Source organism: Hylobates moloch, unplaced genomic scaffold, assembly GCF_009828535.3.
Source record: "Hylobates moloch isolate HMO894 unplaced genomic scaffold, HMol_V3 SCAFFOLD_13, whole genome shotgun sequence".
NCBI classification, from domain to species: domain Eukaryota; kingdom Metazoa; phylum Chordata; class Mammalia; order Primates; family Hylobatidae; genus Hylobates; species Hylobates moloch.
The window spans coordinates 94,708,868-94,734,871 of NW_026652288.1; the positions used below are offsets into that span (position 1 = coordinate 94,708,868).

At 38.5% G+C, this 26,004-nt stretch overlaps 1 protein-coding gene and 1 pseudogene across 3 annotated transcripts in view; both read right to left on the reverse strand.

Annotated features, from left to right (window-relative positions):
• EHHADH (enoyl-CoA hydratase and 3-hydroxyacyl CoA dehydrogenase) overlaps window positions 1-26,004 on the reverse strand; it is a 94,562-nt gene that overhangs the window by 46,783 nt on the left and 21,775 nt on the right. For 2 of the 3 annotated variants that reach the window (XM_058426168.1, XM_058426167.1), the window contains exons 2-3: window positions 15,116-15,219; window positions 1,940-2,112 (exon numbers count right to left, since the gene is read on the reverse strand). In XM_058426168.1, the coding sequence (XP_058282151.1) occupies window positions 1,940-2,002 (63 nt within the window). In that variant the 5' untranslated portion in view covers window positions 2,003-2,112; window positions 15,116-15,219. Of the gene's footprint in view, window positions 1-1,939; window positions 2,113-15,115; window positions 15,220-20,392; window positions 20,494-26,004 lie in introns of those variants that run through there. The other variant, XM_032171821.2, reaches the window with a different exon arrangement.
• Window positions 12,163-13,176, reverse strand: LOC116480434 (eukaryotic translation initiation factor 2 subunit 2-like; annotated as a pseudogene).

The following is a 26,004-nucleotide window of genomic DNA, read 5'->3' on the forward strand; positions in this document are numbered from 1 at the left end:
CTGAACTGTGAGTTTATGATGATTTTAGTTTACATCTGTATACTTATGTTCTCTAGTTTAGTAGAATAATGAATATTATTTTCATCATTAGAAAAATATATTAATTACAAAAATGCTACCATTATATATACTGTGATACACAGTGGTATCACAGACCTCATCTGACATGTCTAACAGCCTAAATTAAACCTATTTCCAGAAATTTCCCCGTATTTACTAGTTTTGTGCTATTTTCCAGTAGAAATTTGTCTTATTAGGTACTGATAATTATAAGGGACAATGAAACAGAAATCTTTGAGTTATCAAAGAAATATTTAAATGTATACTTAGAAGTGACAGCCAACATATTTAATACGTCATACTGCATGAGCACTGCATCAGTGAAACCTGATATGGGTCATAGTACTGGAGGTAGAGTCTCGGGGCTCTCTATTGACTCGGGAGTTCCCCTGTAGTTGATGGATCATAAAGAGGCCCTAGGGCTAAGGTTAAGGGAAACAAGGAGACAGAGGGCTCAGAGTAGCAGGTGTTTACTTACCAGAATGGAAGTGAAGTATTTGAACATTTTAACAATTAGTACCACTGTACTGGTACATAACAGCTGAAGTGGTTAACCAGTAAGCTAACCATTCAAAATTATCACCTCTGGGCTGGGTGCAGTGGCTCATGCCTGTAATCCCAGCACTTTGGGAAGCCGAGGTGGGTGGTCACCTGAGGTCAGGAGTTTGAGACCAGCCTGGCCAACATGGTGAAACCCCGTCTCTACTAAAAAGACAAAAATTTGCTGGGCATGGTAGCATGCCTGTAGTCCCAGCTTCTCGGGAGGCTGAGGAAGGAGAACTGCTTGAACTCGGGAGGTGGAGGTTGCAGTGAGCCGAGATCACACCACTGCACTCTAGCCTGGAAGACAGAGTGAGACTCTGTCTCAAAAAAACAAATAAATAAAATAAAATAATCACCTCTGATACTTATGACTACATTTAGAGTCTGCCCTAAAGAAAAGCCGAGCCAAGATGGCCGAATAGGAACAGCTCCGGTCTACAGCTCCCAGCCTGAGCGACACAGAAGACGGGTGATTTCTGCATTTCCGTTTGAGGTACCGGGTTCATCTCACTAGGGAGTGCCAAACAGTGGGTGCAGGACAGTCGGTGCAGCGCACTGTGTGCGAGCCGAAGCAGGGCCATCATTAAAAAATCAGGAAACAACAGGTGCTGAAGAGGATGTGGAGAAATAGGAACACTTTTACACTGTTGGTGGGACTGTAAACTAGTTCAACCATTGTGGAAGTCAGTGTGGCGATTCCTCAGGGATCTCGAACTAGAAATACCATTTGACCCAGCCATCCCATTACTGGGTATATACCCAAAGGACTATAAATCATGCTGCTATAAAGACACATGCACACGTATGTTTATTGCGGCACTATTCACAATAGCAAAGACTTGGAACCAACCCAAATGTCCAACAACGATAGACTGGATTAAGAAAATGTGGCACATATACACCATGGAATACTATGCAGCCATAAAAAATGATGAGTTCATGTCCTTTGTAGGGACATGGATGAAACTGGAAAACATCATTCTCAGTAAACTATCACAAGGACAAAAAACCAAACACCGCATGTTCTCACTCATAGGTGGGAATTGAACAATGAGAACTCATGGACACAGGAAGGGGAACATCACACTCCAGGGACTGTTGTGGGGTGGGGGGAGGGGGGAGGGACAGCATTAGGAGATACACCTAATGCTAAATGACAAGTTAATGGGTGCAGCAAAACAACATGGCACATGGATACATATGTAACGAACCTGCACATTGTGCACATGTATCCTAAAACCTAAAGTATAATAATAATAAAAAATAAAAAATAAATAAATAAATAAATAAAGAAAAGCCCCACACACCAGCCACTATATAGAGCCTTGGTTGTTACCTCTGCATGGGCAATCCTATAGTGACAGCCCAGGGCCAGCTCTAGTCCCCCTCCAAAAGCCATGCCTTGGATTGCTGCCACCACGGGCTTCTCGTTTCTCTGTATTTCATCTACTACATTTCCCAGTGTAAAGCCAAATGTCCTAGGAGCACTGAAGCCATGAATATCAGCACCTAAGGGCACAAAGACAAGGAGAAAACAAGAGATACATGGGCATTGTTATATAACAGTAAGTTACCTGATACTCTTTAAAAAATTGTTTAATTTGTTTTATTTATTTCTTAATTTTTTTTAGAGTTCCCGATGACTCTTAAAAAGTCTCAGACCTCTTTGGGCCCTTACACTTCATCCTTGGCTGAAAACAAGTATATTGGAGAATATAGAATGCTATGAGAGAAAATCCTCAAATCTTTACCAGGAATTCTGTAATTTTCTAAAATCTATATTTCCATATAATAAGTAGTAACTCTATCTTTAAAAAAATTAAAAATCTGAGAAAAGGGGAATAGGGATTCTCCTCCAAAGATCATTATTCTGAGATTGAGTCAGCCCCTCTCATTTTTGTATGTGTGATACTCTTAATCAAGCCTATTCACAGCAACTTAGCTCCATATCTTTGTTAAGGGCATGAGTCATCACAATATAAAATATCAGGGTAACAGGTATACATATTTATGAGTTATATGTTAATCAATCAGCTTAGAATTATGCTTTTGTAATAGATTTTTATCTTCAATAAAAATAATATTTATTGCTTTTCCTGATTATAAAAATAACATGTATTATGGAAAATTTGAAAACCACACAAAATTAAAAAGAAAATGAAGATCACCCTAAATATCACTATACAGCCATCATTTAATATTTTGGGGGAGTTCTTAGTTTTTTCCCACATGGGTGAGCAAGCATTACAACCTGAGCTCTGCCTTCTGTCAGATCAGTAGCGGCATTAGATTCTCACAGGAGCGTGAACCGTATTGTGAACTGCACAAGTGAGGGATCTAGGTTGCGCTCTCCTTATGAGAATCTAATGCCTGATGATCTGAGGTGGAACAGTTTCATCCCAAAACCATCCCTGCCTCCCCACCCTCCCAGGCCTGCACCCCCACCCTCCCAGGCCTGCACCCCCACCCCCTACCCCTGTCCATGGAAAAACTGTCTTCCATGAAACCAGTCCCTGGTACCAAAAATGTTGAGGAAAGCTGATTTACAGCACATTGTAAAATCATTTTTATATTTTCCTGTTTTCATATAACATTATACATAGTAAGCTTTGTCCTACAGCATTATCCATTCCTTGAAAACACTAAGCTTGGTACAAGTTTTAAAAATTAATGATTTTATATCTAGCCTATTCATCTTTTTTTCCCTTTTTGCTACCTGTTCCTCATCTAGCATCCAATCCAGGAGTTAAGCTTTTTTCTTACCAATTCATTATATTTCACTCTCTAGTCCAGTGTTTTGTTTTGTGTTTTCAATTCCTTTTGGTTCTAGAGAAACAAGATCAATTTCAATCTGAGTCTCAAGCCTGTCATTCCTGTAGCTTTAGATTGAGATAGTTTTTTAGATAATAACAGAAATAAACAATTATGGATAAATGCATCAAGCACTGTGCTAAGCAGTTTGATATACTGTCTCATTTAATTTTCATAACACCTAAGTTAAGCAGCATAACAATTCCCATTTTACAGGTAAGGAAGTTAATGCCTTGAGACAAGTGACTACTTCAGACATATGACTAATAACTGGTAGAATAGGGATTTAAACTTAGGCAATTTGACTATAAATCCCACATTCTTAAAAGCTATACTGTATTCTCCTACTTATAGCATAAAGTTAGTATCATTACTATCCCAATTTTTGAAAAACCAAAGCACAGTGTAGTGATTTCACTTTTTAATTATTTCTAGCACATCAAAATCCAATTAATATTGAGATATTGATTTTATACCCAGCAAAACCGCTAAATTTTCTTATTAATTCTAAAAATTTTTTAATAGATTATTTTAATTTTTCTACAAACATTATTCTATCTTCTGAATAATGAAGTTTTGTTTCTTCTTTTTCATCCCTTATACCTTTTGTTTCTTTTACTAGCTTTACTGGGTTATCAAGAACCTTGAATACAATGTCAAAAGAAATGGTGAGAGCAGTCAGCTTTGTCTTGCTCCTTTCTCATAAGGAAAGCTTCCAATTTGCCATTTTGTTTGTTTCCTGTAGATTTTTCAAAATGGATACCTTTTGCCTGATTAACGCATTTTCTTTCTGTACCTCATTTACTAAGAATGTTTCTTCTTAATGCACGTCAAATGTTACAGAATGTTTTTTCTACATCTCGACATAATCACATAATTTTTCTTTTTAATCTTTTAATGGGATGAATTTCATTAATCTAGTGTTCAACCAATCTGATATTTCTAGGACAAAAGTGATATATGATACTTTTTTTTGTTGTTAGATTCAGCTTCACAATACACTAAGATTATTTAAAATTATTTTTATAGATTCAAGGGGTACATGTAGAGGTTTGTTACACAGATATATTGCATTATGGTGAGGTCTGGGTTTTTCGTGTGCCTATCACCCAAACAGTGAACATTGTACCACTTGGTAACTTTTCAACCCTCACCCCAACCTCCTTGCCCTTTTGAAGGTCCCTATGTCTATTACTTCCCTCTGTATGTCCCTGTATTCCCATTGTTTAGCTCCCCCTTTTTTTCCCTGACAATTATTCCTTCATAATAGCTCCACTTATAAGTGAGAATATGTGGTATTTGATTTTCTATTTCTGAGTTATTTTACTTAGGATAATGGCCTAAGTAAAGACGTAATTTCATTCTTTTTTATGGCTGTGTAGTAAACTATGGTTTTCTTTATCTAATCAACCATTGATAGACCCTCAGGTTGATTCCATGACTTTGCTATCATTAACAGTGCTGTGATAAACATGAGTACAGGTATCTTTTGATATAATAATTTATTTTCCTTTGGATGGATCCCCAGTAGTTGGACTGCTGGGTCAAATGATAGTTCTGTTTTTAATTCCTTGAGAAATCTCCATACTGTTTTTCCACAAAGGTCGTACTAATTTCCATTCCAAATAACAGTGTATAAGCATTCCCTTTTCTCTGTATCCTTGCCAACATGTTGTTGTTTTACTTTTTAATAATAGCCACTCTAAGTGATGTGAGATATCTCATTGCAGTTTTGATTTACATTTCTCTGATGATTAGTGGTGTTGAGAATTTTTTCATATGTTTTTTGGCCACTTGTATGTCTTGTTTTGGGAAATGTATATGTCCTATGTGTACTTCAAAAAAAATTTTTTTAAGTATATATAACCAAAAGACAATGTCCACTTTTTAATGGGGTTAATCGGTTTTTCCTTGTTGAGTTATTTGAGTTCCTTATAGATTCCGGATATTAGTCCTTTGTCAGATGTATAGTTTGCAAATATTTTCTCCCATTCTGTAGGCTGTCTGTTTACTCTGCTGATTATTTCTTTTGCTGTGCAGAAGCTCTTGGTTTAATTAAGTCTCATTCATCTATTTTTGGTTTTTTGCATTTGAGGTCTTAGTCAAAAGTTATTTGCCTAGGCCAACGTCCAAGAGAGTTTTTCCTAAGTATTCATCCAGGAATTTTTATGATTTCAGATCTTACATTTAAGTCTTTAATCCATCTTGAAGTAATTTTTGTATATGGTGCAAGATAGGGGTCCAGCTTCATTCTTCTGCGTATGGCTCTCCAATTTTTCCAGCACCATTTATTGAATAGCTGTGCTTTCTCATTGCATACGTTTGTTGACTTTGTTGAAGATCAGTTGGTGTAGGTATGTGGTTTTATTTCTGGGTTCTCTATTCTGTTCCACTGATCTGTGTGTCTATTTTTGTATCAGTACCATGCTGTTTTGGTTACCATAGCCTTATAATATAGTATGAAGTCAGGTAATGTGTTGCCCCCAGCTTTGTTCTTTTTCTTAGGATTGCTTTGGCTATTTGAGCTCTTTTTTGTTTCCATATTAATTTTAGGATTGTTTTTTCTAATTCCATGAAAAATGATATTGGTAATTTGATAGGAATTGCACTGAATCTGTATATTGTTTTGGGCAGTATGTCCATTTTAACAATATTGATTCTTTCAGTCCATGAGCATGGATGTTTCTCCATTTGTCTGTGTCATCTATCATTTCTTTTATCAGTGTTTTATAGTACCCCTTGTAGAGATCTTTCACCTCATTGGTTAAATGTATTCCTAGGTATTTTATTTTTTTGTGGCTATTATAAATGGGACTGAGTTTTTTATTTGGTTCTCAGCTTGAACGTTATTGGTGTATAGAATGCTACTGATTTTTGTACATTGATTTTGTATCTTGAAACTTACTGAAGTCATTTAGCAAGTGTAAAAGTCTTTTGGAAGAGTGGTTAGGGTTTTCTAGGAATAAGACCACGTTATCAGTGAATAGAGGAAATCTGACTTCCTCTTTTCCAATTTGGATACTGTTTATTTCTTTCTGTTGCCTGATTGCTCTGGCTAGGACTTCCAGTACTATGTTGACTAGGAGTGGTAAGAGTGGGCATCCTTGTCTTGTTCCAGTTCTCAGGAGTATGTTTTCACCTGTTCCTCATTCAGTATGATGTTGGCTGTGGTTTTGTTGTATATAGCTTTTATTATTTTGAAGTATTTTTTGATGTCTAGTTTGTTGAGGGGTTTTATCCTGAAGGGATGTTGGATTTTACCAAATGCTTTTTCTGCATCTATTGAGGTGATCATGGATTTTGTTTTTTAATTCTGTTTATCTGGTGAATCACAGTTACTGAAGCATTCTAGAAACCCTGCAATAAAGCCCATCTAATATTGATGTAATATCTTTTTGAAGTGCTATTGGATTTGGTTTGATAGTATTTTGCTGATGATTTTAGCATTTATGTTCATCAGCTATATTGGCCTTTAGTTTTTTGTTTTTTGTTTTTTCTTGTGTCCTTGCCTGATTTTGGTATCAAGGTGGTACTGCTTTCATAGAATGATTTAGGGAGGAATCTTTCCTCCTTGATTTTTCAGAATAGTTTCAGTAAGATTGGTACCAGCTCTTTTTTGTACGTCTGGTAAAATTTGGCTGTGAATCTATCTGGTCTTGGGTTTTTTTTAGTCAGAAAATTTTTTATTACTGATTCAATCTCATAACTTAGTATTGGTCTGTTCAGGATTTCTATTTCTTCCTGATTCAATCTTGGGAGGTTGTATGTTTACAGGAATTTATCCATTTTTTTTTTTAGGTATTCTAGTTTGTGCATGTAGAGATGCTCACAGTAGTCTCTGAGCATCTTTTGTCTTTTTGTGGAATCAGCTGTACGGTCATCTTTATAATTTCTAAATGTGTTTATTTGAATCTTCTCTCTTTTTTGATTAGTTTAGCTAGCAGTATATAAAATTTTTTCTCTTTTCAAAGAACCAACTTTTCATCTCATTTATCCTTTGTATCTTCTTATACTATATTATGAACTTATATTTGTAATATTTTCATAAGTATATTTCTTTTTTCTGTTTTTTTATTTGTATTTTTCCATAGGTTATTGGGGTACAGGTGGTGTTTGGTTACATGAGTAACTTCTTTAGTGGTGATTTGTGAGATTTTGGTGTACCCATCACCCAAGCAGTATATACTGCACTATATTTGTAGTCTTTTATCCCTTGCCCCACTCCCACCCTCCCGCCGCCAAATCTCCAAAGTCCATTGTATCATTCTTATGCCTTCACATCCTCATAGCCTAGCTCCCACATATCAGTGAGAACGTACAATATTTGGTTTTCCATTCCTGAGAATGGAATGGAAATTCCATTACTTAGAATAATAGTCTCCAATCTCATCCAGGTTGCTGTGAATGCTGTTAATTCATTCCTTTTTATGGCTGAGTAGTATTCCATCATATAAAAATACCAGCTTGTTTATCCACTCATTGATTGATGGGCATTTGGGTTGTTTCCACAATTTTGCAATTGCAAATTGTGCTGCAATAAACGTGTGTGCAAGTATCTTTTTCGTATGACTTTTTTCCTCTGCATAGATACCAAGTAGTAGGATTGCTGGATCAAATGGTAGTTCTACTTTTAGCTGTTTAAGGAATCTCCACACTGTTTTCCATAGTAGTTGTACTAGTTTACATTCCCACCAGTAATGTACAAGTGTTTCCTTTTCACCGCATCCACGTCAACGTCTACTGTTTTTTGATTTTTTGATTATGACCATTCTTGCAGGAGTAAGGTGGTATCACATTGAGGTTTTGATTTGCATTTCCCTGATCATTAGTGATGTTGAGCATTTTTTCATATGTTTGTTGGACAATTGTATACATTCTTTTGAGAATTGTCTATTCATGTCCTTAGCCCACTTTTTAATGGGATTGTTTTTTTCTTGTTGATATGTTTGAGTTTGTTGTAGAGTCTGGGTATTAGTTCTTTGTTAGACGTATAAATGGTGAAGATTTTCTCCCACTTTGTGGGTTTTCTGTTTACTCTGCTGACTGTTCCTCTTGCCATGCAAAAGCTCTTTAGTTTAATTAACTCCCAACTATTTATCTTTGTTTTTATTGCATTTGCTTTTGGGTTCTTGGTCATGAAATCCTTGCCTAAGCCAATGTCTAGAAGGGTTTTTCCAATGTTATCTTCTAGAATTTTTATAGTTTCAGGTTTTATATTTAAGTCCTTGATCCATCTTGAGTTGATTTTTGTATAAGGTGAGAGATGAGGATCCAGTTTCATTCTCCTACATGTGGCTAACCAATTATCCCAACTGTGACCAAGCAGGGAATCAAATCAATAACTCATCCCCTTTTACAATAGCTGCAAAAAAATAAAACAAACTATTTAGGAATGTACCTAACCAAGGAAGCAAAAGATCTCTACAAGGAAAACTACAAAACACTGCTGAAAGAAATCTTAGATGACATTAACAAATGGAAACACATCCCATGCTCATGGATGGGTAGAATCAATATTGTGAAAATGACCATGCTGCCAAAAGCAATCTACAAATTCAATGCAACCCCCATCAAAATACCACCATCATTCTTCACAGAATTAGAAGAAGAATTCTAAAATTCATATGGAACCAAAAAAAGAGCCCGCATAGCCAAAGCAAGACTAAGCAAAAAGAACAAATCTGGAGGCATCACACTACCTGATTTCAAACTATACTATAAGGCCATAGTCACCAAAACAGCATGGTACTGGTATAAAAATAGGCACACAGACCAATGAAATAGAACAGAGAACCCAAAAAATAAACCCAAATACTTACAGCCAACTGATCTTTGACAAAGCAAACAAAAACAAAGTGGGGAAAGGACACCCTTTTCAACTTTCACTGGAGTCATGTACCTAAAAGTATTATGGCCGCCTCTGCTGAGTCATGCAGGTTGTAAGGGAAGTGGGGGAAAGCTGGCAGTCTCAGGCCTCACCCAGCTCCCGCACAATCCAAAGGGCCGGTCTCACTCCCCATCTAACAGCACCGAGTCTGTTTCCAGGCAGTGAGCAAGCAGGGCTAAGAACTTGCCCCAGGCTACCCACCTCCCAGCTATATAAGGGCTTTAGTTCTTCCCCTGCCTGTGGAGTCTGCAATCCAGATTCACACCCTCCCCCGAGTTCTGGCTAGGAGGCTTCTAGACTGGTTCAAATTGTTACAAAGTTCGGCTGGAGACTTCCATCTCCCTGTGGTGTTTCCCCCATGCCTCTGGCCACCCTCTCGAAGGATCTCTGTGATGCTAGGCAGGAATGGTCTGCTTGGGGACCCAGCGAGCTCCCAAGGCCTTTCCCGCTGCTTCCTCTACCCCTGTATTTCACACGGCTCTCTAAATTGACTCCTCTCCAGGTAAGATCAGAATCTTCTCCCACAGACTAGACCTTCAGTTTCCCCAGTGAGGGTGTGTGTTCGGGAATGGAGGATCTCCCTTTCCCATTTCTGCAGTTTGGGCACTCACAGTATTTGGGATGTCTCCTGTATCCTGCAGGAGCAGTCTGCTTCCTTCAGAGGGTCTGTGGGTCCTCTTGGGATTCCTGATTTATTCCTGTAGTCATTCTGGAGCTAAAATTCACGATGTGAGCCTCTGAATGCTGCTCTGTCCATCCAAGTCAGAGCTGCAATCTAGTCTGCCTCCCGTCCACCATGATGATCCTTAATCCTCATTATTATTTTGTTGTCTTAATCTCATTTAATTCTGTTCAGATCTTTGTTATTTCTTTTCTTCTGCTAGCTCTGGGTTTGGTTTGTTCTTGTTTTTCTAGTTCCTTGAGGTGCAACATTAGGTTGTAACTTTGAGATCTTTCTATATTTTAAAAAAATTTCTGCCTTGATTTCCTCATTTACCTAATGAACATTCAGGAGCAAGTTGTTTAGTTCATGTATCTGTAGAGTTTTGAGAGTTCCTCTTGCTACTGATTTCTACTTTTATTCCACTATAATATGAAAAGATACTTGATATGATTTAGATTTTTTTGAATTTGTTGAGATTTGATTTATGACCAAGCATATAATTTATTTTGGAGAATGTTCCATGCACAGAATGTCCCATGCACAAATGAGAAAAATGTGTATTTTGCAGTTGTTGCATAGAATGTTCCACAAATATCTATTAGGTCCATTCGGTCTAAAGTCTAGTTTAAGTCCATAGTTTCTTTGTTGATTTTCTGCCCTAATCATCTGTCTAGTGCTGTCAGCGGGGTTTTGAAGTCCTCCCCTATTATTGTATTGCTGTCTATCTCTTTTCTTAGGTTGAGTAGTGTTTGTTTTATAAATCTAGGTTGTCCATTTTGGGATGCATATACATTTAAGACAGCTATATCTTCTTCTTGTATTGAACCCTTTATCATTATATAATACATTCTTTGTCGTTTTACTGTTGCTGATTTAAAATCTGCTTTATCTGATGTAAGTATAGCTACTACTGCTCATTTTTGTTTTCTGTTTGCACGATGTATCTTTTTCCACTCCATTGAGTTTGTGGGTGTTTTTACCAAAGGGTGTCACTTGTGGGCAGAAAACGATTAGGTTTTGTTTTCTTATCCAATTTGCCTGTCTATATCTTTAAGTGGAGGATTTAGGCCATTTATTTTCAAGGTTAATATTGATATATGAGGGTTTGTTTCCGTCATAATGTTGTTACCTAGTTGCTTTGTTGTCTCAATTTACACTAAGATTTTTGTATCTACATTTATAAATGAAATTAGCCTGTAATTTTTCTTTTCCATACTGTCCTTGTCAGGTGTTAGTATCAAGGGTATGCTGCCTCAAAAAAATGAGTTGGGAAGTGTACTGAGTTGAATAGTGTTTACCCAGAAGCTGTGAGTGTGACATTTGGAAATGAGGTCTTTGCAGATGTTACCAAATTAAGATGAGGTCATGCTGAGTTAGGGTGGGCCTATAGAAGATCAGGAAAATTTAGACGTGGAAGAAAGAAAGCCATGTGATTAGAGTGAGACTGGAGTGATGCATCCATAGGCCAAGGATTGCTAGAAACCATAAGAAGCTAGAAGAGGCAAGGAAGCATTCTTCCCTAAAGAAAACAGAGGAAGAATGACCCTGCTGATATCTTGATTACAAACTTCTATCCTCCAGAGCTATGAGAGAATAGATTTCTGTTGTTTTAAGCCACTTAGTTTGTGGCAATTTGTTATGGTGCTCTAAGAAACTAATAGAGAAAGTGTTCCCACTTTTTTGATTCTCTAAAATGTTTATGTAAAATTGGAATATTTTCCTTGACTTTACAGTAGACCTTGCCAATGGAGTCTTCTGGGTCAAGTATTTACTTGGTGAGATTTTTGATTACTGATTGAATTTATTTAATGATTACAGAACTATGTGGGTTTTCTATTTCTTCTTGAGTTAATTTTGAGAAGCTTTTTTTACATGTTCATAATATTTTCATTATCTTTCTTTTTTCACTGTTACAATAACTTTAATTTATCTTGCATTTTACAGAAGTCTATGAATGATTTTAAAAAAGCACCTTTTTACCCCATATCATGTTCTCTGACAGTTGTTAAAGTAGGCTATACGTATGTCAACAGCTTTAGCATCAGCATCTTGCAAGGATTTCAGACCAACCAACCACTAGCAAAAGAACTTGGCAGCTTTTTTATCTTGCTTTTAATACAATGGTATATCCACTCTGATGGCAAACTGGTCTAGCCACATATCCACAACACGCTTTGAAAAATCAGTGATTAGCAAATTAGTTAGCTTGGGCACAGAGCTGTGCTTGCTTGCCCATGACAGTCTGGAAGCCAGTTTTGATACTGGCAACAGAACATCTAGAATGACAAGTTTCGCACTGTAGGAAATAAGAGTCGCATGTCCTTCTGCAGGATTGTGTCCAGTGATCAGCATGTGTGACAAGTGACATATTCCTTGATAAATCTTAAGACATTTTCCATCTGTTTCTGTTGGAATCTTCCTTTACAAGTTGGTTATTACCATCTATAGAATCATTTGTACCCAATTCAGCCAACAAAAATGCAAGTGTGCTGACGATGTAATAGTTTACAGATTATCTGTAAAGTTGACAAAAGAAGTTTTCTTGGTTCCTACTTGGATGACCTGTGGAGGTTGCATAACAAATTTCTTTTTCTCCCCAGCAACTATATCTGGATTCTTTTCCCTCATGATGTTGAACACGTGATTCAGCAGCTCCTCTTATGCGTAGTCTCCTTCTGAGCCTGCCCAAGCAGGGCCTGTCTGATTACTGAATGAGATACCATCATCTTTTTTGCTGTCTTCATCTTCTAGAACTTCATCTTTCTCTAGTATTTCATCCTCATCTGGGAACTTGACATTCTTCTTTTTCTTCTTTTTATTGCCAAGCATAATGTCAAGGTCATCCTCTGGTTCAGCTGGTTCTTGAACATCGCTTTCAATCTTAAGATCGTTTACACCTTCTTCAGCTTCATCAGTATCAAATATCTTTTTTGTTTTTTTCTTTTGATTAAAGAAGTTCAAGTCATCTAGATTATCAGAAGCATCGTTTTTCCTACTGTCCTCGTTGTCAGCTTCCCAATCTTTGTCCTCATTTGGCTCTGGCTCCAGACTTTCGTTTCTAAAGGCTGCATTTCCTCTGTTTGGGTATCCCCTTCCTCATCTAACATAAAAGGCTTCTTCTTCCTCTTCTTTTCTTCTTGCTCATAGTAGGATCAAAAATCATCTCGTCTCCAGATATGGATGCGGTTCCAGTGGGCTCCGCATGGATGAGAAGTCAGACAGGTCAGCCCCCAGGCCCCGCGGCAGCGCTGCTCCTGCTGATACCTCTCCCACCACCGCACTAGGCTCTTGCATCAGCCAAAGGGCCATTATCTTTCTTAAAACCTACAGTATCTGCAATGATATCCCTTTCATCATTCTTTATATGCATTGCTTGGTGCCTTCTCTTCTCCTTCAGTCTCTCCAGAGTTTGTCAATTGCATTAGTCTCAAAAAACTAACACTGTTGTTCCTCTTGATTCAAATGTTTTCTATTTCATTAATTTCTCCTCTTTATTATTTCCTTTCTTCTACTTGATTAGGGTGTATTTTACTGTTAGTTTGTCAGTTCCTTTATATAAATACTTAACTCATTACATTTCATCCGTTTTTCTTTTCTAACATATATTTTTAAAGCTATAAATTTCCTGGTAAGTTTTTCTTTAGCTGCATTCCTCAAGGTTTATATTATGTTTTCATTGCCATTCAGTTCCAAATTTTTTCTAAATTCCATTATTTCTGTTTTTACTCAGAGGATATTGGAAATTAACTTCCAAACATATGAGAATTACTAGTTATATTTTTGTTATTGATTTCTAGCTTAATTGCTTTGTTGTCAGATAGTATATTCTTAATGAAATTTACTTAGATAAGATTTTATAATTCAGTATCTAGTCAATTTTTCTAAATGTTCCAGATGTATTTCAGAAGAATGTATATTCTCCCATTTTGGGGTGCATTGTTCTATGTACATGTATTAAGTCAAGTTTCATAATCCCTAATACTTTTTTAGAAGAATAATTTTTTCTGCCTCCAAACTCTAATTACATTCTCTCATCTACCTTCTTTCTTACAAAGAAATATCAAGTTCTTTATCATTCTGAGCACTCTTTCCTTGCGTCATCGTCATCGTCTTGGGTGACAAACCTTGAATTTCCAAACAGTGAGTAAGCCATTTAATAACTGGTTAAGGTTTGGGACATTATATTAATCTCTCCCAGGCTCAAAATCTCTTTTTACCTGTAAATGAGGATTGTAGGACTAACTGAGAATTAAAATATAATGTGTTTAAAAATACTATTATTTTTATTATTATTATTTAATAAATAACCTACATGGTACTGGCACATAACAGGCAAGATAAATGGTAACATTATAATGATTCACATTTTTATATTTATTTATTGCCATGATTCTAACATCTGTGTCTTTTCAGGCTACCATTAACACATATTAAATTTCTCTGGCTACAGTAAGGTTGAATAGGCCCCCATTATCCATGTGACTTTTGTCAAAGGGTATAATGTATTCATTAAGGAAAAGAGGCCATATATACCATTGAATAAATCACCATTTCAGAATACTTTTGCCATATTTTGTCAATAATTTTGCATCTTCACACAATAACCCAATAAAGCAGTGCCATGGTCACTGAGATGGGTGACTATCAGAAGAAAAACGAATTCTAAGACTCTGTGTGAATTAAACAATAACATTTACTGACCATCTTCTGTGTGTAGGTACTGTAGTAGAGGCTTTCAGATATGTTATCTCATTTAATGTCACAAAAACCCCTTAAAATAGATATTATTGTTCCTACTTTATAGACAGAGAAATTGAGGTTCAGGAAGTTAAAGGGATTTGCCCAAGCCCATATATGGTGGAGATACATGCAATGCAGGTATATATCAGCAGGTGTATAACAGCCATCAAGTCTGGAACTAAATATACTCTAAAAGCCCAATCCACTATAAAAGAGACTAAGCCCAAACTCTTCTCTGGGTCTCTCTTGTAATTCCTGTCCCTTTCTTCACAATGTTTCTCATTCTCACTCAAGTCTGTCATATCCATTACCTACACTAAGTTATTACCCACAAGCACAGCTAATGCAGTATTGGTCTCAGTCTGTGGCTGGATTCCAGAGATAGTGGGAGAGGGTTAGACTTAAGTTACCTGCAGAAAATTTGCCCTCCGCTCCACAAATCACAATGGCTTTTATTGTATGGTCTATTACAGCTTTCTGTAGTCCTTCTTTTATGTCACGGAGTAAAGCCGTACTAAAAGAAAACAAAATACATAAAGTAAATCAGTCAGAATTAAATTCCTACCATTAAGAGTGTTTTCCTTTCCTAAAAATGAAAAATTAAACACACACATAATGGATAAAAACTGTAGATACTTCTCAATAAAGCTTCCAACAAATAATATATGTGTCTACTATGACTATTAAATTTGTTCTACAAATAATACATGTGCCTATGATTAATTAAGCACTGAACAGATTAAATTAATCCACTTTTTTAAAATGTAATTTTCCTGTGCTATGCTTTCACTTTGATCACTTAAAATTGACACCAACCAATTTAAAAATATTATTACGGCCGGGCATGGTGGCTCATGCCTGTAATCCCAGCACTTTGGGAGGCCGAGGTGGGCAGATCACGAGGTCAGGAGATCAAAACCATCCTGGCTAACACTATGAAACCCCGTCTCTACTAAAAATACAAAAAATTAGCCAGGCATGGTGGCAGGCGCCTGTAGTCCCAGCTACTCGGGAGGCTGAGGCAGGAGAATGGCGTGAACCCAGGAGGCAGAGCTTGCAGTGAGCCGAGATCGCGCCACTGCACTCCAGCCTGGGAGACAGAGCGAGACTCTGTCTCAAAAAAAAAAAAAAAAAAAAATTATTACATGTCTTCTATATACTGTATGAGGAGTTATCCAATACTTGTACATAACTTATCATGTAAGGCGCACTAAGATGAGTGCTGTAATAAAGGTACAAAGAAAAAGTGATGTTGAAGTTCAGAGAAGGGTGAAATTACTTTCAGTTTTTCATATTGGTAAAATATAAGAAAATTAAATGAGAAACAGTCTAGGAGCTGTGGCAGGGCCTGTCAGTTACCTCAAATATCCATTCCTCTCCATCTTCTTCATAGTATTAAAACACCTGGTTTTTACTTGAATATATGCGATGTGGTTTGGCTCTTTATCCTCACCAAAACTTCATTTCAAACTGTGATCCCCACATGTCAAGGAGGGACCTGGTGGGAGGTGATTGGATCATGCCAGTGGTTTCGCCCATGCTGTTGTTCTGTGAGGGAATTCTCAGGAGATCTAGTGGCTTATAAGTGGCAGCTTCCCCTACACTCACGCCTCTCTCCTGCCACCTTGTGAAGAAGGTACTTGCTTCTCCTTTGCCTTCCGCTATGATTGTAAGTTTCCCCAGGCTTCCCCAGCCATGTGGAACTGTGAGTCAATTAAACCTTCCTTTATAAATTACCCAGTCTCAGATATGTCTTTATAGCAGTGTGAAAATGGACTAATACAAAAATATGATTGCCCAAAATAAAGACTATATTTTCCAGCCTGCTTTACAGTAAGGTCTGCACAAGGAACTAAGTTCTAGCCAATGGCATGGAAGCATATTTGGTATATGCAACTTTTGGGAAGAGTTCTTAAAGATTTGGGTATGCTTTTCCCTTTTTCTTTCCTCCCTACTCCTGGCACCAATGATGGTTAGATCAGGAGCAGCCACCTTGGATCAGGAGGTAGAAGCTATGTATTGAGGATGGCAGAGCAAGAGATAGAGTAAATAATTGAGGCCCCTGTTGATTGTGGAGCAGCTGTATCATTCCAGGACACTGCTGTGAGAGAAATTAGCTTTTTATTGTCTAATTCACTATTACCTTGACCATTCTGTCAGTGACAGCCAAGCGTAATCTTAACTAAGATAAGATATAAAGGCAAGATAGTGGAAAGATAGGGCATGTAGCAGATTTTGCCAAGTTTTAGTATATGAGGAAGTCATCCACAGAAGAGATAGCTAAAACCAAGACTGAATGAGTCTACCAAAGGAAAAGAGAGCTGAGGGCAGATCCTCCAGACATATCTTCATTTAAGAAGTGGGACAAGCTCAGCAGAGTGATTCAGCAAGTGAGCTCAAAGTCACAAAGACCAAGAGAGAAAATTTGTGAAGGAGGGGATTAATAAGTACCAAGCAATGGAAGAGAATCTAGGGCAAGTGGTGAGGAACTGCTTAAAGGAAAAATCACAGAACCAGATTCCAATCAGTTTTGCCTTGGAATTCCAAGTATTCTGGGTAAAATATCTGTTCTTTAGTATACAGGGTTAAAAATAAATTTTAAAACAAAACAAACAACAACAAACTTCTGTAAAGGCCATATTGTTAAGACCAACAACTATTAGATAAAACCCCAAGAAATAAAAAGGATACTTGCCCTTGTTTATAATGGTTCCCTTTCACCTAATTACTTTTCACCTCTTAACCTAGATGAAATCAGACAAAACCTCTTGCCTTCAACTGGTTAATTAGAAGCCAAATCTGATCATGAAAAGCAAATTCAGAACCATTATATAACATCAAAAAGTCCAAAAGGCATACATTTCCTTCTGAATAAACAATGCTTACAAAACTAGCCAAAATTAGCTCAATCAGTGCCACTGAGGAGAAGAAACCAGCTTTTCCCATTTCAACCTATCTTCCTTTTTTATTTATGTTCATAATTTTGCAAATATCAAAAACAGGAAAAAAATGAAAATAGCCATAACAGATACACACTTTACTAGATTCAAGCTGACAGAATCATAGCAATGTAAAGGCCACAGAAGTTATGCAATTATTTTCTCCTGTTAATACTGTCAGGCATGAAGAAATAGAGTCTGGAGTGGAGACAGCATTTCATTACTACTGACCAAAACTCTTCAGCTTCTTTGACTATAGAAGGTCTTTCCTTTTTTTTTTTAGACAGTTTTTTTTTTTTTTAAACCAAAAGTCATCAAATCAAGTTTGTGGCTTGTGACCAGGATTTTTTCAAAGAAAAAGAAGAGACGAGAAAATAGACTATATCAAACAATATACCAAGTAAGGATAGGTTTTGTTTTAGGAAACTTTGTTTTCAGTTACTTGTTTGTATGTGTGTCTTGAATTGCTATGTAAAAACGTGAGCTTTCTTACTCTGTGGATTACAGTAAAGCAATAGTGTGAAAGCCATTGTTCTGGGAGACAGGCCTATTAATCAGGCATGTCCTATACTTATAAAGAGGGCTGGTGTTTATCAGAATGGAAGCAAACATGGCTGGCTAAACTAGCAATGAAGGATTTAAACTATTTGTTTTGGGGAAAAAATTTGTGTGTGTGTGTGTGTGTGTGTGTTACACTCAAGTAAGAATCTCTCAATCAGCTAGGAAGAGACAACTTCCCATATAAAATTAGAAATAGGAAGGGGAAAAGGAAGAAAGGGAGGAAAGAAAAAGTGTAATAAAAAAATTGAGGAATCTGTTAAACTTGAGGAACTCCTAGGATGTACATTTCTACCTAAAAAAAGTTCAGGGGACAGACAAAAAAGGGCAGAGAAGTACTTATTCCCAAGTGGAGAATATCATCTTGATGAAACTGAAGTGGGTCCTGAGTAGCAGAGCCTGTTGTTAGGGCTTGAACTGGTCTTCTAATAGGAATGATAACTAACATCTATTAAATGCCACTTTATAATTTCCAGCTGATTTAAACTTTACAACTTTATGAGGTAGGCCCTAACATTTCTCCTGCAAAGGGGATGGGGGTGGCACAGGCGGTTGCATGGGTGGGCAAGGAGAGCAGGTTAAATTCCAGAAATATTTAAAACCGTTGTCAGAGGCTGGGCACGTGGCTCATGCCTGTAATCCCAGCACTTTGGGAGGCCAAGGCAGGCGGATCACGAGGTCAGGAGATTGAGACCATCCTGGCCAACATGGTGAAACCCCGTCTCTACTAAAATACAAAAAATTAGCTGGGCGTGGTGGTGCGCACCTGTAGTCCCAGCTACTCGGGAGGCTGAGGCAGGGGAATCACTTGAACCCGGGGGGCAGAGGTTGCAGTGAGCCAAGATCACGCCACTGCACTCCAGCCTGGCAACAGAGCAAGACTCTGTCTCAGAACAAACAAGCTAAAAAAAAAAAAAAAAAAAACAGTTGTCAGAAAATATTCCTAGTCATGGGTATTAGAGTATGGAACTTTTCCCCCTAAGGTCCTAATATCTAGCAATTCTAATCAGTATATAGACCAGTCCAAAATTGACATGTAATCATATTACTTACATTTTTCTTTGTCAAAACCAACATAACAGATATTTTGCTTTTTATTCTGGGAATGGCAAGTTAGTAGACATGTCATCCTTATGTGATTTTAGTCCTGCATTTTTTCACATTATTAAATGCAATAATTCATATTGAATTAATATTAATACTAATGATAAATCAAATCTGATGACAGTAGGATTTTTAAATTCTATTAAAATTAGCAGGTCTTCTCATTTCAGTCTCTTTGCTTCAGCAGCATGTGATAAGAATTTTGACCAAAGACCTTTCTCTCTATGATTTATATATTCTTGGTAAATTATAATTTCCACTAATCTTATTCCCTGTGGATAGGTAATTCTTTTTCAAGGCTGATGTATAACTACTTTTTTCAAGAGATGTAGAAGGACCAAACCAAATAACTTCATTACTTTTCAAAAAGGCAACACTGATCTCACTTTTTAATGTTTTAAGTGCACCACACAAGGCAAATACTCCCCAGTGAGAAAAAGAAGATAAGGTGCAGTTTTTCAGAAAATGCTACTACATAGGCTTAGTCTGATGTGAGTCTTCCTCGGAAGCACCAAAGTCCTGAGGTTTAAACAAATCTGGAGAAATAATTTTGCGTTTCTGGGCCAGGGCAAAATTCTGCTTTAATCACTGAGCTGGCATTAGTGGGACTTTTAACATTAAAAAAAAAAAAAAAGTCCCACTAATGCCAGTTATTGCCCCATTCCTAAAGCCTTTAGCCAAACATTGTAAGGACAGCCTGGACTCAAAGAAGGGGAGTGCGGCTGGATCAAAGTCCAACATCGAACTAAGTGAACACCTTTGGATTAGAAAGTCGGCCTGCAAAGCCAAAGTTGCAAGTAAGCAGGAGGGCTCCGCATGAAGGAACAGGTCGAGGCCAACTCCCTAAGTGTTGATCTGTCTCAGCCTCAGTTTCCTTATCAATAAAACGGGGACGAGAGTTCCATGCGAAGATTAACCAAGCTAATCTAGGTTAAAAAAACAACAACAACAACAAAAAAGCTCCTGGCATGTACCAGTTGCTCAACTCTGAGTGTCCTTCTCGGTTTAAACCAGCCGGGGAGAGTCAAAGCCTCCGTAGCCAGCCGCCCGCACGGTCCCCGGGCTGGAGACGACCGAGCCCGTTACCTGATCGCGTTGACCGGCGGGTTTCGGAGGCGGATCAGCGCCAAGGCGTTGTGCAGCCGCGTATACTCGGCCATGTTTCCTCTATCACCGAGGACACCTCTGCCTCTCGCCGCCAGGCAAAGCCACTTTTCCGGGCGCGCCGGCCTCCTCCAGAGGAGGGACGCCGACTGTGCCAATGCGAACCCGGGCGCCGCCTCCCGCCGCGCCTCTTCCCACCCAGCCCTCCTCTCCCGAGACCCCACCCCGCGCTCTACAGCCGCTTGTCGCTTTCTCTTTATTGACTCCCATGCTGCTCCCACCACGAGGTACAGCAAGGAGAATGATGGAAAACAGGTGTAATTGCCGGCAAGTCGAAGTTTGCAACCCCTTGGCCCATAGGGGCTGGCTACTGAGGACAAGTTCTGAGTTTGCTGAGACGGGCAAGCTGTCCTCATCGCAGTATTCATCTTCATGATTTTTTTGAACAGGTACAGATACCTGGGGCCCTGACAGTTATGTGATATTGATACGCATCTGGAACACATAAAATACACATTGTTCATTTCACCTAAATGAGTACGGCACTAATGAAACAGTCTTTGCAAAAATTCTAACAGTGAGAAAATTATGGCAGTCAAAGAGATCTGATTTAACCAACCCCATCTTGCCTTTAGCTGCCCTTAATTAAGGGCCTAATTCCTGAGCTTAGGCCAAGTTAACTTTGGGAGATATTTAGTTTATAGTTTAAATGATAATAGCCCTTCCCCAAAACTCAACTGCCTTTGTAAAGCTAACTGAGAGACCACCAGGCTAGGAGGATAGAGGAGCGTGAATTCTCTCTGCTAAAGTGTAGACATAGACCATTGCCAGCCATTATTCCAGAGGCCACCAGATAGACAACTTCCCCATTTACTCCTGCAGATAACATTACCATTGTAGAACCTAAGTTTGGCCTTTTGAGATATTTTTTCAGGTTTTTTGCATGCCTGACACTGATGGCTCCACCTGGACCAGTCAACAACTCCTGTGGCCCCACCCACAAGCAACTCAGCACAAGAGGATAGCTTCAACCCCCTATGATTTCATCTCCAACCCAACCAGTCAGCATTTTCCATACCCTAGCCCCTGCCCACCAAACCACCTTTGAAAAACCCCTAGCCTACTAGCCTTCAATAAGATTGATTTGAGTAATAACTCCATCTCCCATGTGGCGTGGCCAGCCTCACATCAATTAAACTCTTTCCTTACTGCAATGCTGTGGTCTTCCTGAATTGATTTTGTTTGTGCAGCAGGCAGGAAGAACCCATGCAGTGACTACTCTAACATCAACCAAATACTTACATAACATTGTTACTAGAGGAGGGTCTGGACTGCAAGTTGTCCAGGTTCTTGGCGTTTTGAACAAAGAATTGGACGAAACACACAAAGCAAGGGAAAAACAAAGCAACAGAAGCGAATATTTATTGAAAACGAAAAGACACTCCACAGGGTGGGAGTGGGCCCGAGAAAGAGGCTCAAGGGACCTTGTACAGAATTTTCTGGGGTTTCAATACCCTCTAGAGGTTTCCCATTGGCTACTGGGTGTACGCCCTATGTAAATGAAAAGGACGAAGTGAAGTTACAAAGTTATTTACTCAGTGTACACCTATGTAAATGAAGAGAATATTTCCTGTCATAGCTGAAGTGTTTCCATTTGATTTAGTTCTAGGAAGTCTTTAGGTTCCCTGCCTCCAGGCCCTATACTCCTGCCTCAACATCTTTTTTTTTTATTATTTTATTTTTTGAGATGGAGTCTCGCTCTGTCGCCCAGGCTGGAGTGCAGTGGCCTGATCTCGGCTCACTGCAAGCCCGCCTCCCGGGTTCTCGCCATTCTCCTGCCTCAGCCTCCCAAGTAGCTGGGACTACAGGCGCCTGCCACCACGCCTGGCTAATTTTTTGTATTTTTGGTAGAGATGGGGTTTCACCGTGTTAGCCAGGATGGTCTCGATCTCCTGACCCTGTGATCCACCCGCCTTGGCCTCCCAAAGTGCTGAGATTACAGGTGTGAGCCACCACACCCGGCCCTCAACATCATTTTTATTTGTCTTACAATCACATGCAATTAGCGAAACTGTTATGGGTGGACGGTGTCCAGGTTCTTGGCATTTTGACCAAAGAATTGAAAATGCAAAAACAAAGCAAGGAAAGAATGAAGTAGCAAAAGCGGAGATTTATTGAAAATGAAAGCACACTCCACAGGGTGGGAGCAGGCCTGAGCAAGTGGCTCAAGGGACCAGTTACAGAATTTTCTGGGATTTCAGTACCCTCTAGAGGTTTCCATTGGTTACCTGGTGTATGCCCTCTGTAAATGAAGGATGATGGTTGGGTGCAGTGGCTCACACCTGTAATCCCAGCACTTTGGGAGGCCAACGTGGGCAGATCACAAGGTCAGGAGTTCAAGACCAGCCTGACCAACATGGTGAAACCCCGCCTCTAATAAAAATACAAAAATTAGCCTGGCATGGTGGCACATGCCTGTAATCCCAGCTACTCAGGAGGCTGAGGCAGGAGAATCACTTGAACCCAGGAGGCGGAGGTTGCGGTGACTTGAGATTGCACCACTGCACTCCAGCCTGGCAGCAGGCGAGTCTCCATCTCAAAAAAAAAAAAAGAAAATGACAATTTAAATGTTTAAATGGCCCATCAGGTAGCCAAATGTACCTGAAGCTTTGATTGTAAACCAAACATTGGTTATAAACTATTTTAGCAATTTATAAGTCAGCAAATCAATACATATTTAATCTGGATCATTGTATCTTTTCCATGATGAGTCATAGAATGCAGAAACTTTAATAACAAAAGCTTTAAGGACTCAGGAAGAACAAGGTGGCCATCTTGGTTTTCCATGAGTCCATGCTTAACACTGGACTTATGTCCTCTTGAATACCAGCTGTTTCTCCAATTTAGGTGCATAGCACTGATAACTAATGAGTTTTCATAGCTAATTTGACTTAGACCATGGAGTTCCAATGACTTTAGATAGTGATAGTTAAAAACACTATTGACAAGGAGATTTGGTTATTTCTGTGGTCTACAATGACACAATAATTATGATTGACAGCATGTACTCAGACATATTAGAATTTTAGAAATTCCATATAATTTTGGAACATATATTAATATCATTCATTAACATATAACCTGAAGATGATTAAACATTATTTTTTATTTTCACAATGCTTCCCATGTAACTAAACATATCAAATAATCCTGTTTACCTCTCTTTTGGATGGTTCACGGGCCTGCTGTAGCATCTCAAAGTTTGAGGTCAGAAAAGACAATTTTGAAGCTGCAATTTGATTTTGGGAAGCTTGTTAAATGTTTATAAAAATTTACATTCCCATGCCTTCTCATTATATTTTACCATTCATTCAACCAGTTTGCACAGAGAGGGGCCAGAAGTCCAACTGGTAAGAAATTCTTACCCTTTTGCCGGCATGTCAGGTTTCTTGAGTTCTCTCTCCGTGAGCAGCCCTAGTGACCCTGCTCAACTGTATGCAAACAAACACATTGCTATGAATTAAGAATATTCACAAACAATTTACAAATTTTGAAGAAATTAGGCAGAGAGAGAGAGAAATATGACTCAAGTTCTATTTACAAAAGTATACTCAATATGCTTAAAGTATCAGGAAGCCTAATATCCAAAAAGTTAGTTTAAGGTTAAAAAGCTTAGTGTGCTCCATCAGTTCCTGTGGGCTCAACAAAGGTAGCCTAGGAATTCCAGATAAATGGAACAAATGATGACTTGGTAGGAATGCATAGAAAATAAAATAACTATTCACAGAACCAAGTAAAAGCCTTCCACTAGAAACTAAAAAAACAAACAAAAAATGGTTTTATATATATGCGACCACAAGCAAAGCCTGGAGGAGAATAAACAGCAAACAAATGAAAATTAGAAGCAAAAACAAATAAACAGGAACCCAACCCTAAATTTTTCCTAGTCAATCTACCCTGGAGGCTACAGTGTTACTCAGGGCCCCCAAACACGCAAATAATGAATATTTTATTCCTGATACACAATTCAATATCCGTAAGTCCACCAATATCATCATACATCCTGTACAATCAAGAAATTCACTCTAGGCACATGACCAATAAGTACTCCAGTGCCAGCCCTATCCATGCAAAACAGTAAACGGTGTGAAGCAATGCATGCATGTATGTGAAATTTAGCTCCATACTTAACCAGCTTCATGCTTAAGTATATTAAAAAATATACTTATATTTCTTATTTTACTTTAGTCAAGACTAAGAGCTCTAACTATGAAATGTTAATTAGCCAAATTTCTCCAATTTTCTATCAGGTTTTAAGGAATATTTTATTATCTAAACTTTTTTTTTTTCACATCTCTCTCCCCTACTTACTGGTTCCTTACTACATTGTTTCATAAATAACCTTTTCTTTTTTTTTTTTTATTATACTTTAAGTTCTAGGGTACATGTGCACAACGTGCAGGTTTGTTACATAGGTATACATGTGCCATGTTGGTTTGCTGCATCCCTCAACTCGTCATTTACATTAGGTATTTCTCCTAATGCTATCCCTCCCCCAGACCACCACCCACTGACAGGCCCCGTTGTGTGATGTTCCTCTCCCTGTGCCCATGTGTTCTCGTTGTTCAACTCCCACCTATGAGTGAGAACTTGTGAGAGTTTGCTGAGAATGATGGTTTCCAGCTTCATCCATGTCCCTGCAAAGGACATGAACTCATCCTTTTTTATGGCTGCATAGTATTCCATGGTGTATAGGTGCCACATTTTCTTAATCCAGTCTATCATTGATGGACATGTGGGTTGGTTCCAAGTCTTTGCTATTGTGAATAGTGCTGCAGTAAACATACATGTGCATGTGTCTTTTTTATTATTATTATACTTTCAGTTCTAGGGTACATGTGCACAACGTGCAGGTTTGATACGTAGGTATACATGTGCCATGTTGGTTTGCTGCACCCATCACCTCGTCATTTACATTAGGGATTTCTCCTAATGCTATCTCTCCCCCAGCCCCCTACCACCTGACAGGCCCTGGGGTGTGATGTTCCCTGCCCTGTGTCCAAGTGTTCTCATTGTTCAATTCCCACCTATGAGTGCGAATATGAGGTGTTTGGTTTTCTGTCCTTGTGAGAGTTTGCTGAGAATGATGGTTTCCAGCTTCATCAATGTCCCTGCAAAGAACATGAACTCATCCTTTTTTATGGCTGCATAGTATGCCACGGTGTATATGTGCCACATTTTCTTAATCCAGTCTATCATTGATGGACATTTGGGTTGGTTCCAAGTCTCTGCTATTGTGAATAGTCCTGCAGTAAACATACGTGTGCATGTGTCTTCATAGTAGCATAATTTATAATCCTTTGGGTATACACAGTAATGGGATTGCTGGGTAAAATGGTATTTCTAGTTCTAGATCCTTGAGGAATCACCACACTGTCTTCCACAATGGTTGACCTAATTTACACTCCCACCAACAGTGTAAAAGCATTCCTATTTCTCCATATCCTCTCCAGCATCTGTTGTTTCCTGACTTTTTAATGATCACCGTTCTAACTGGCGTGAGATGGTATCTCATCGTGGTTTTGATTTGCATT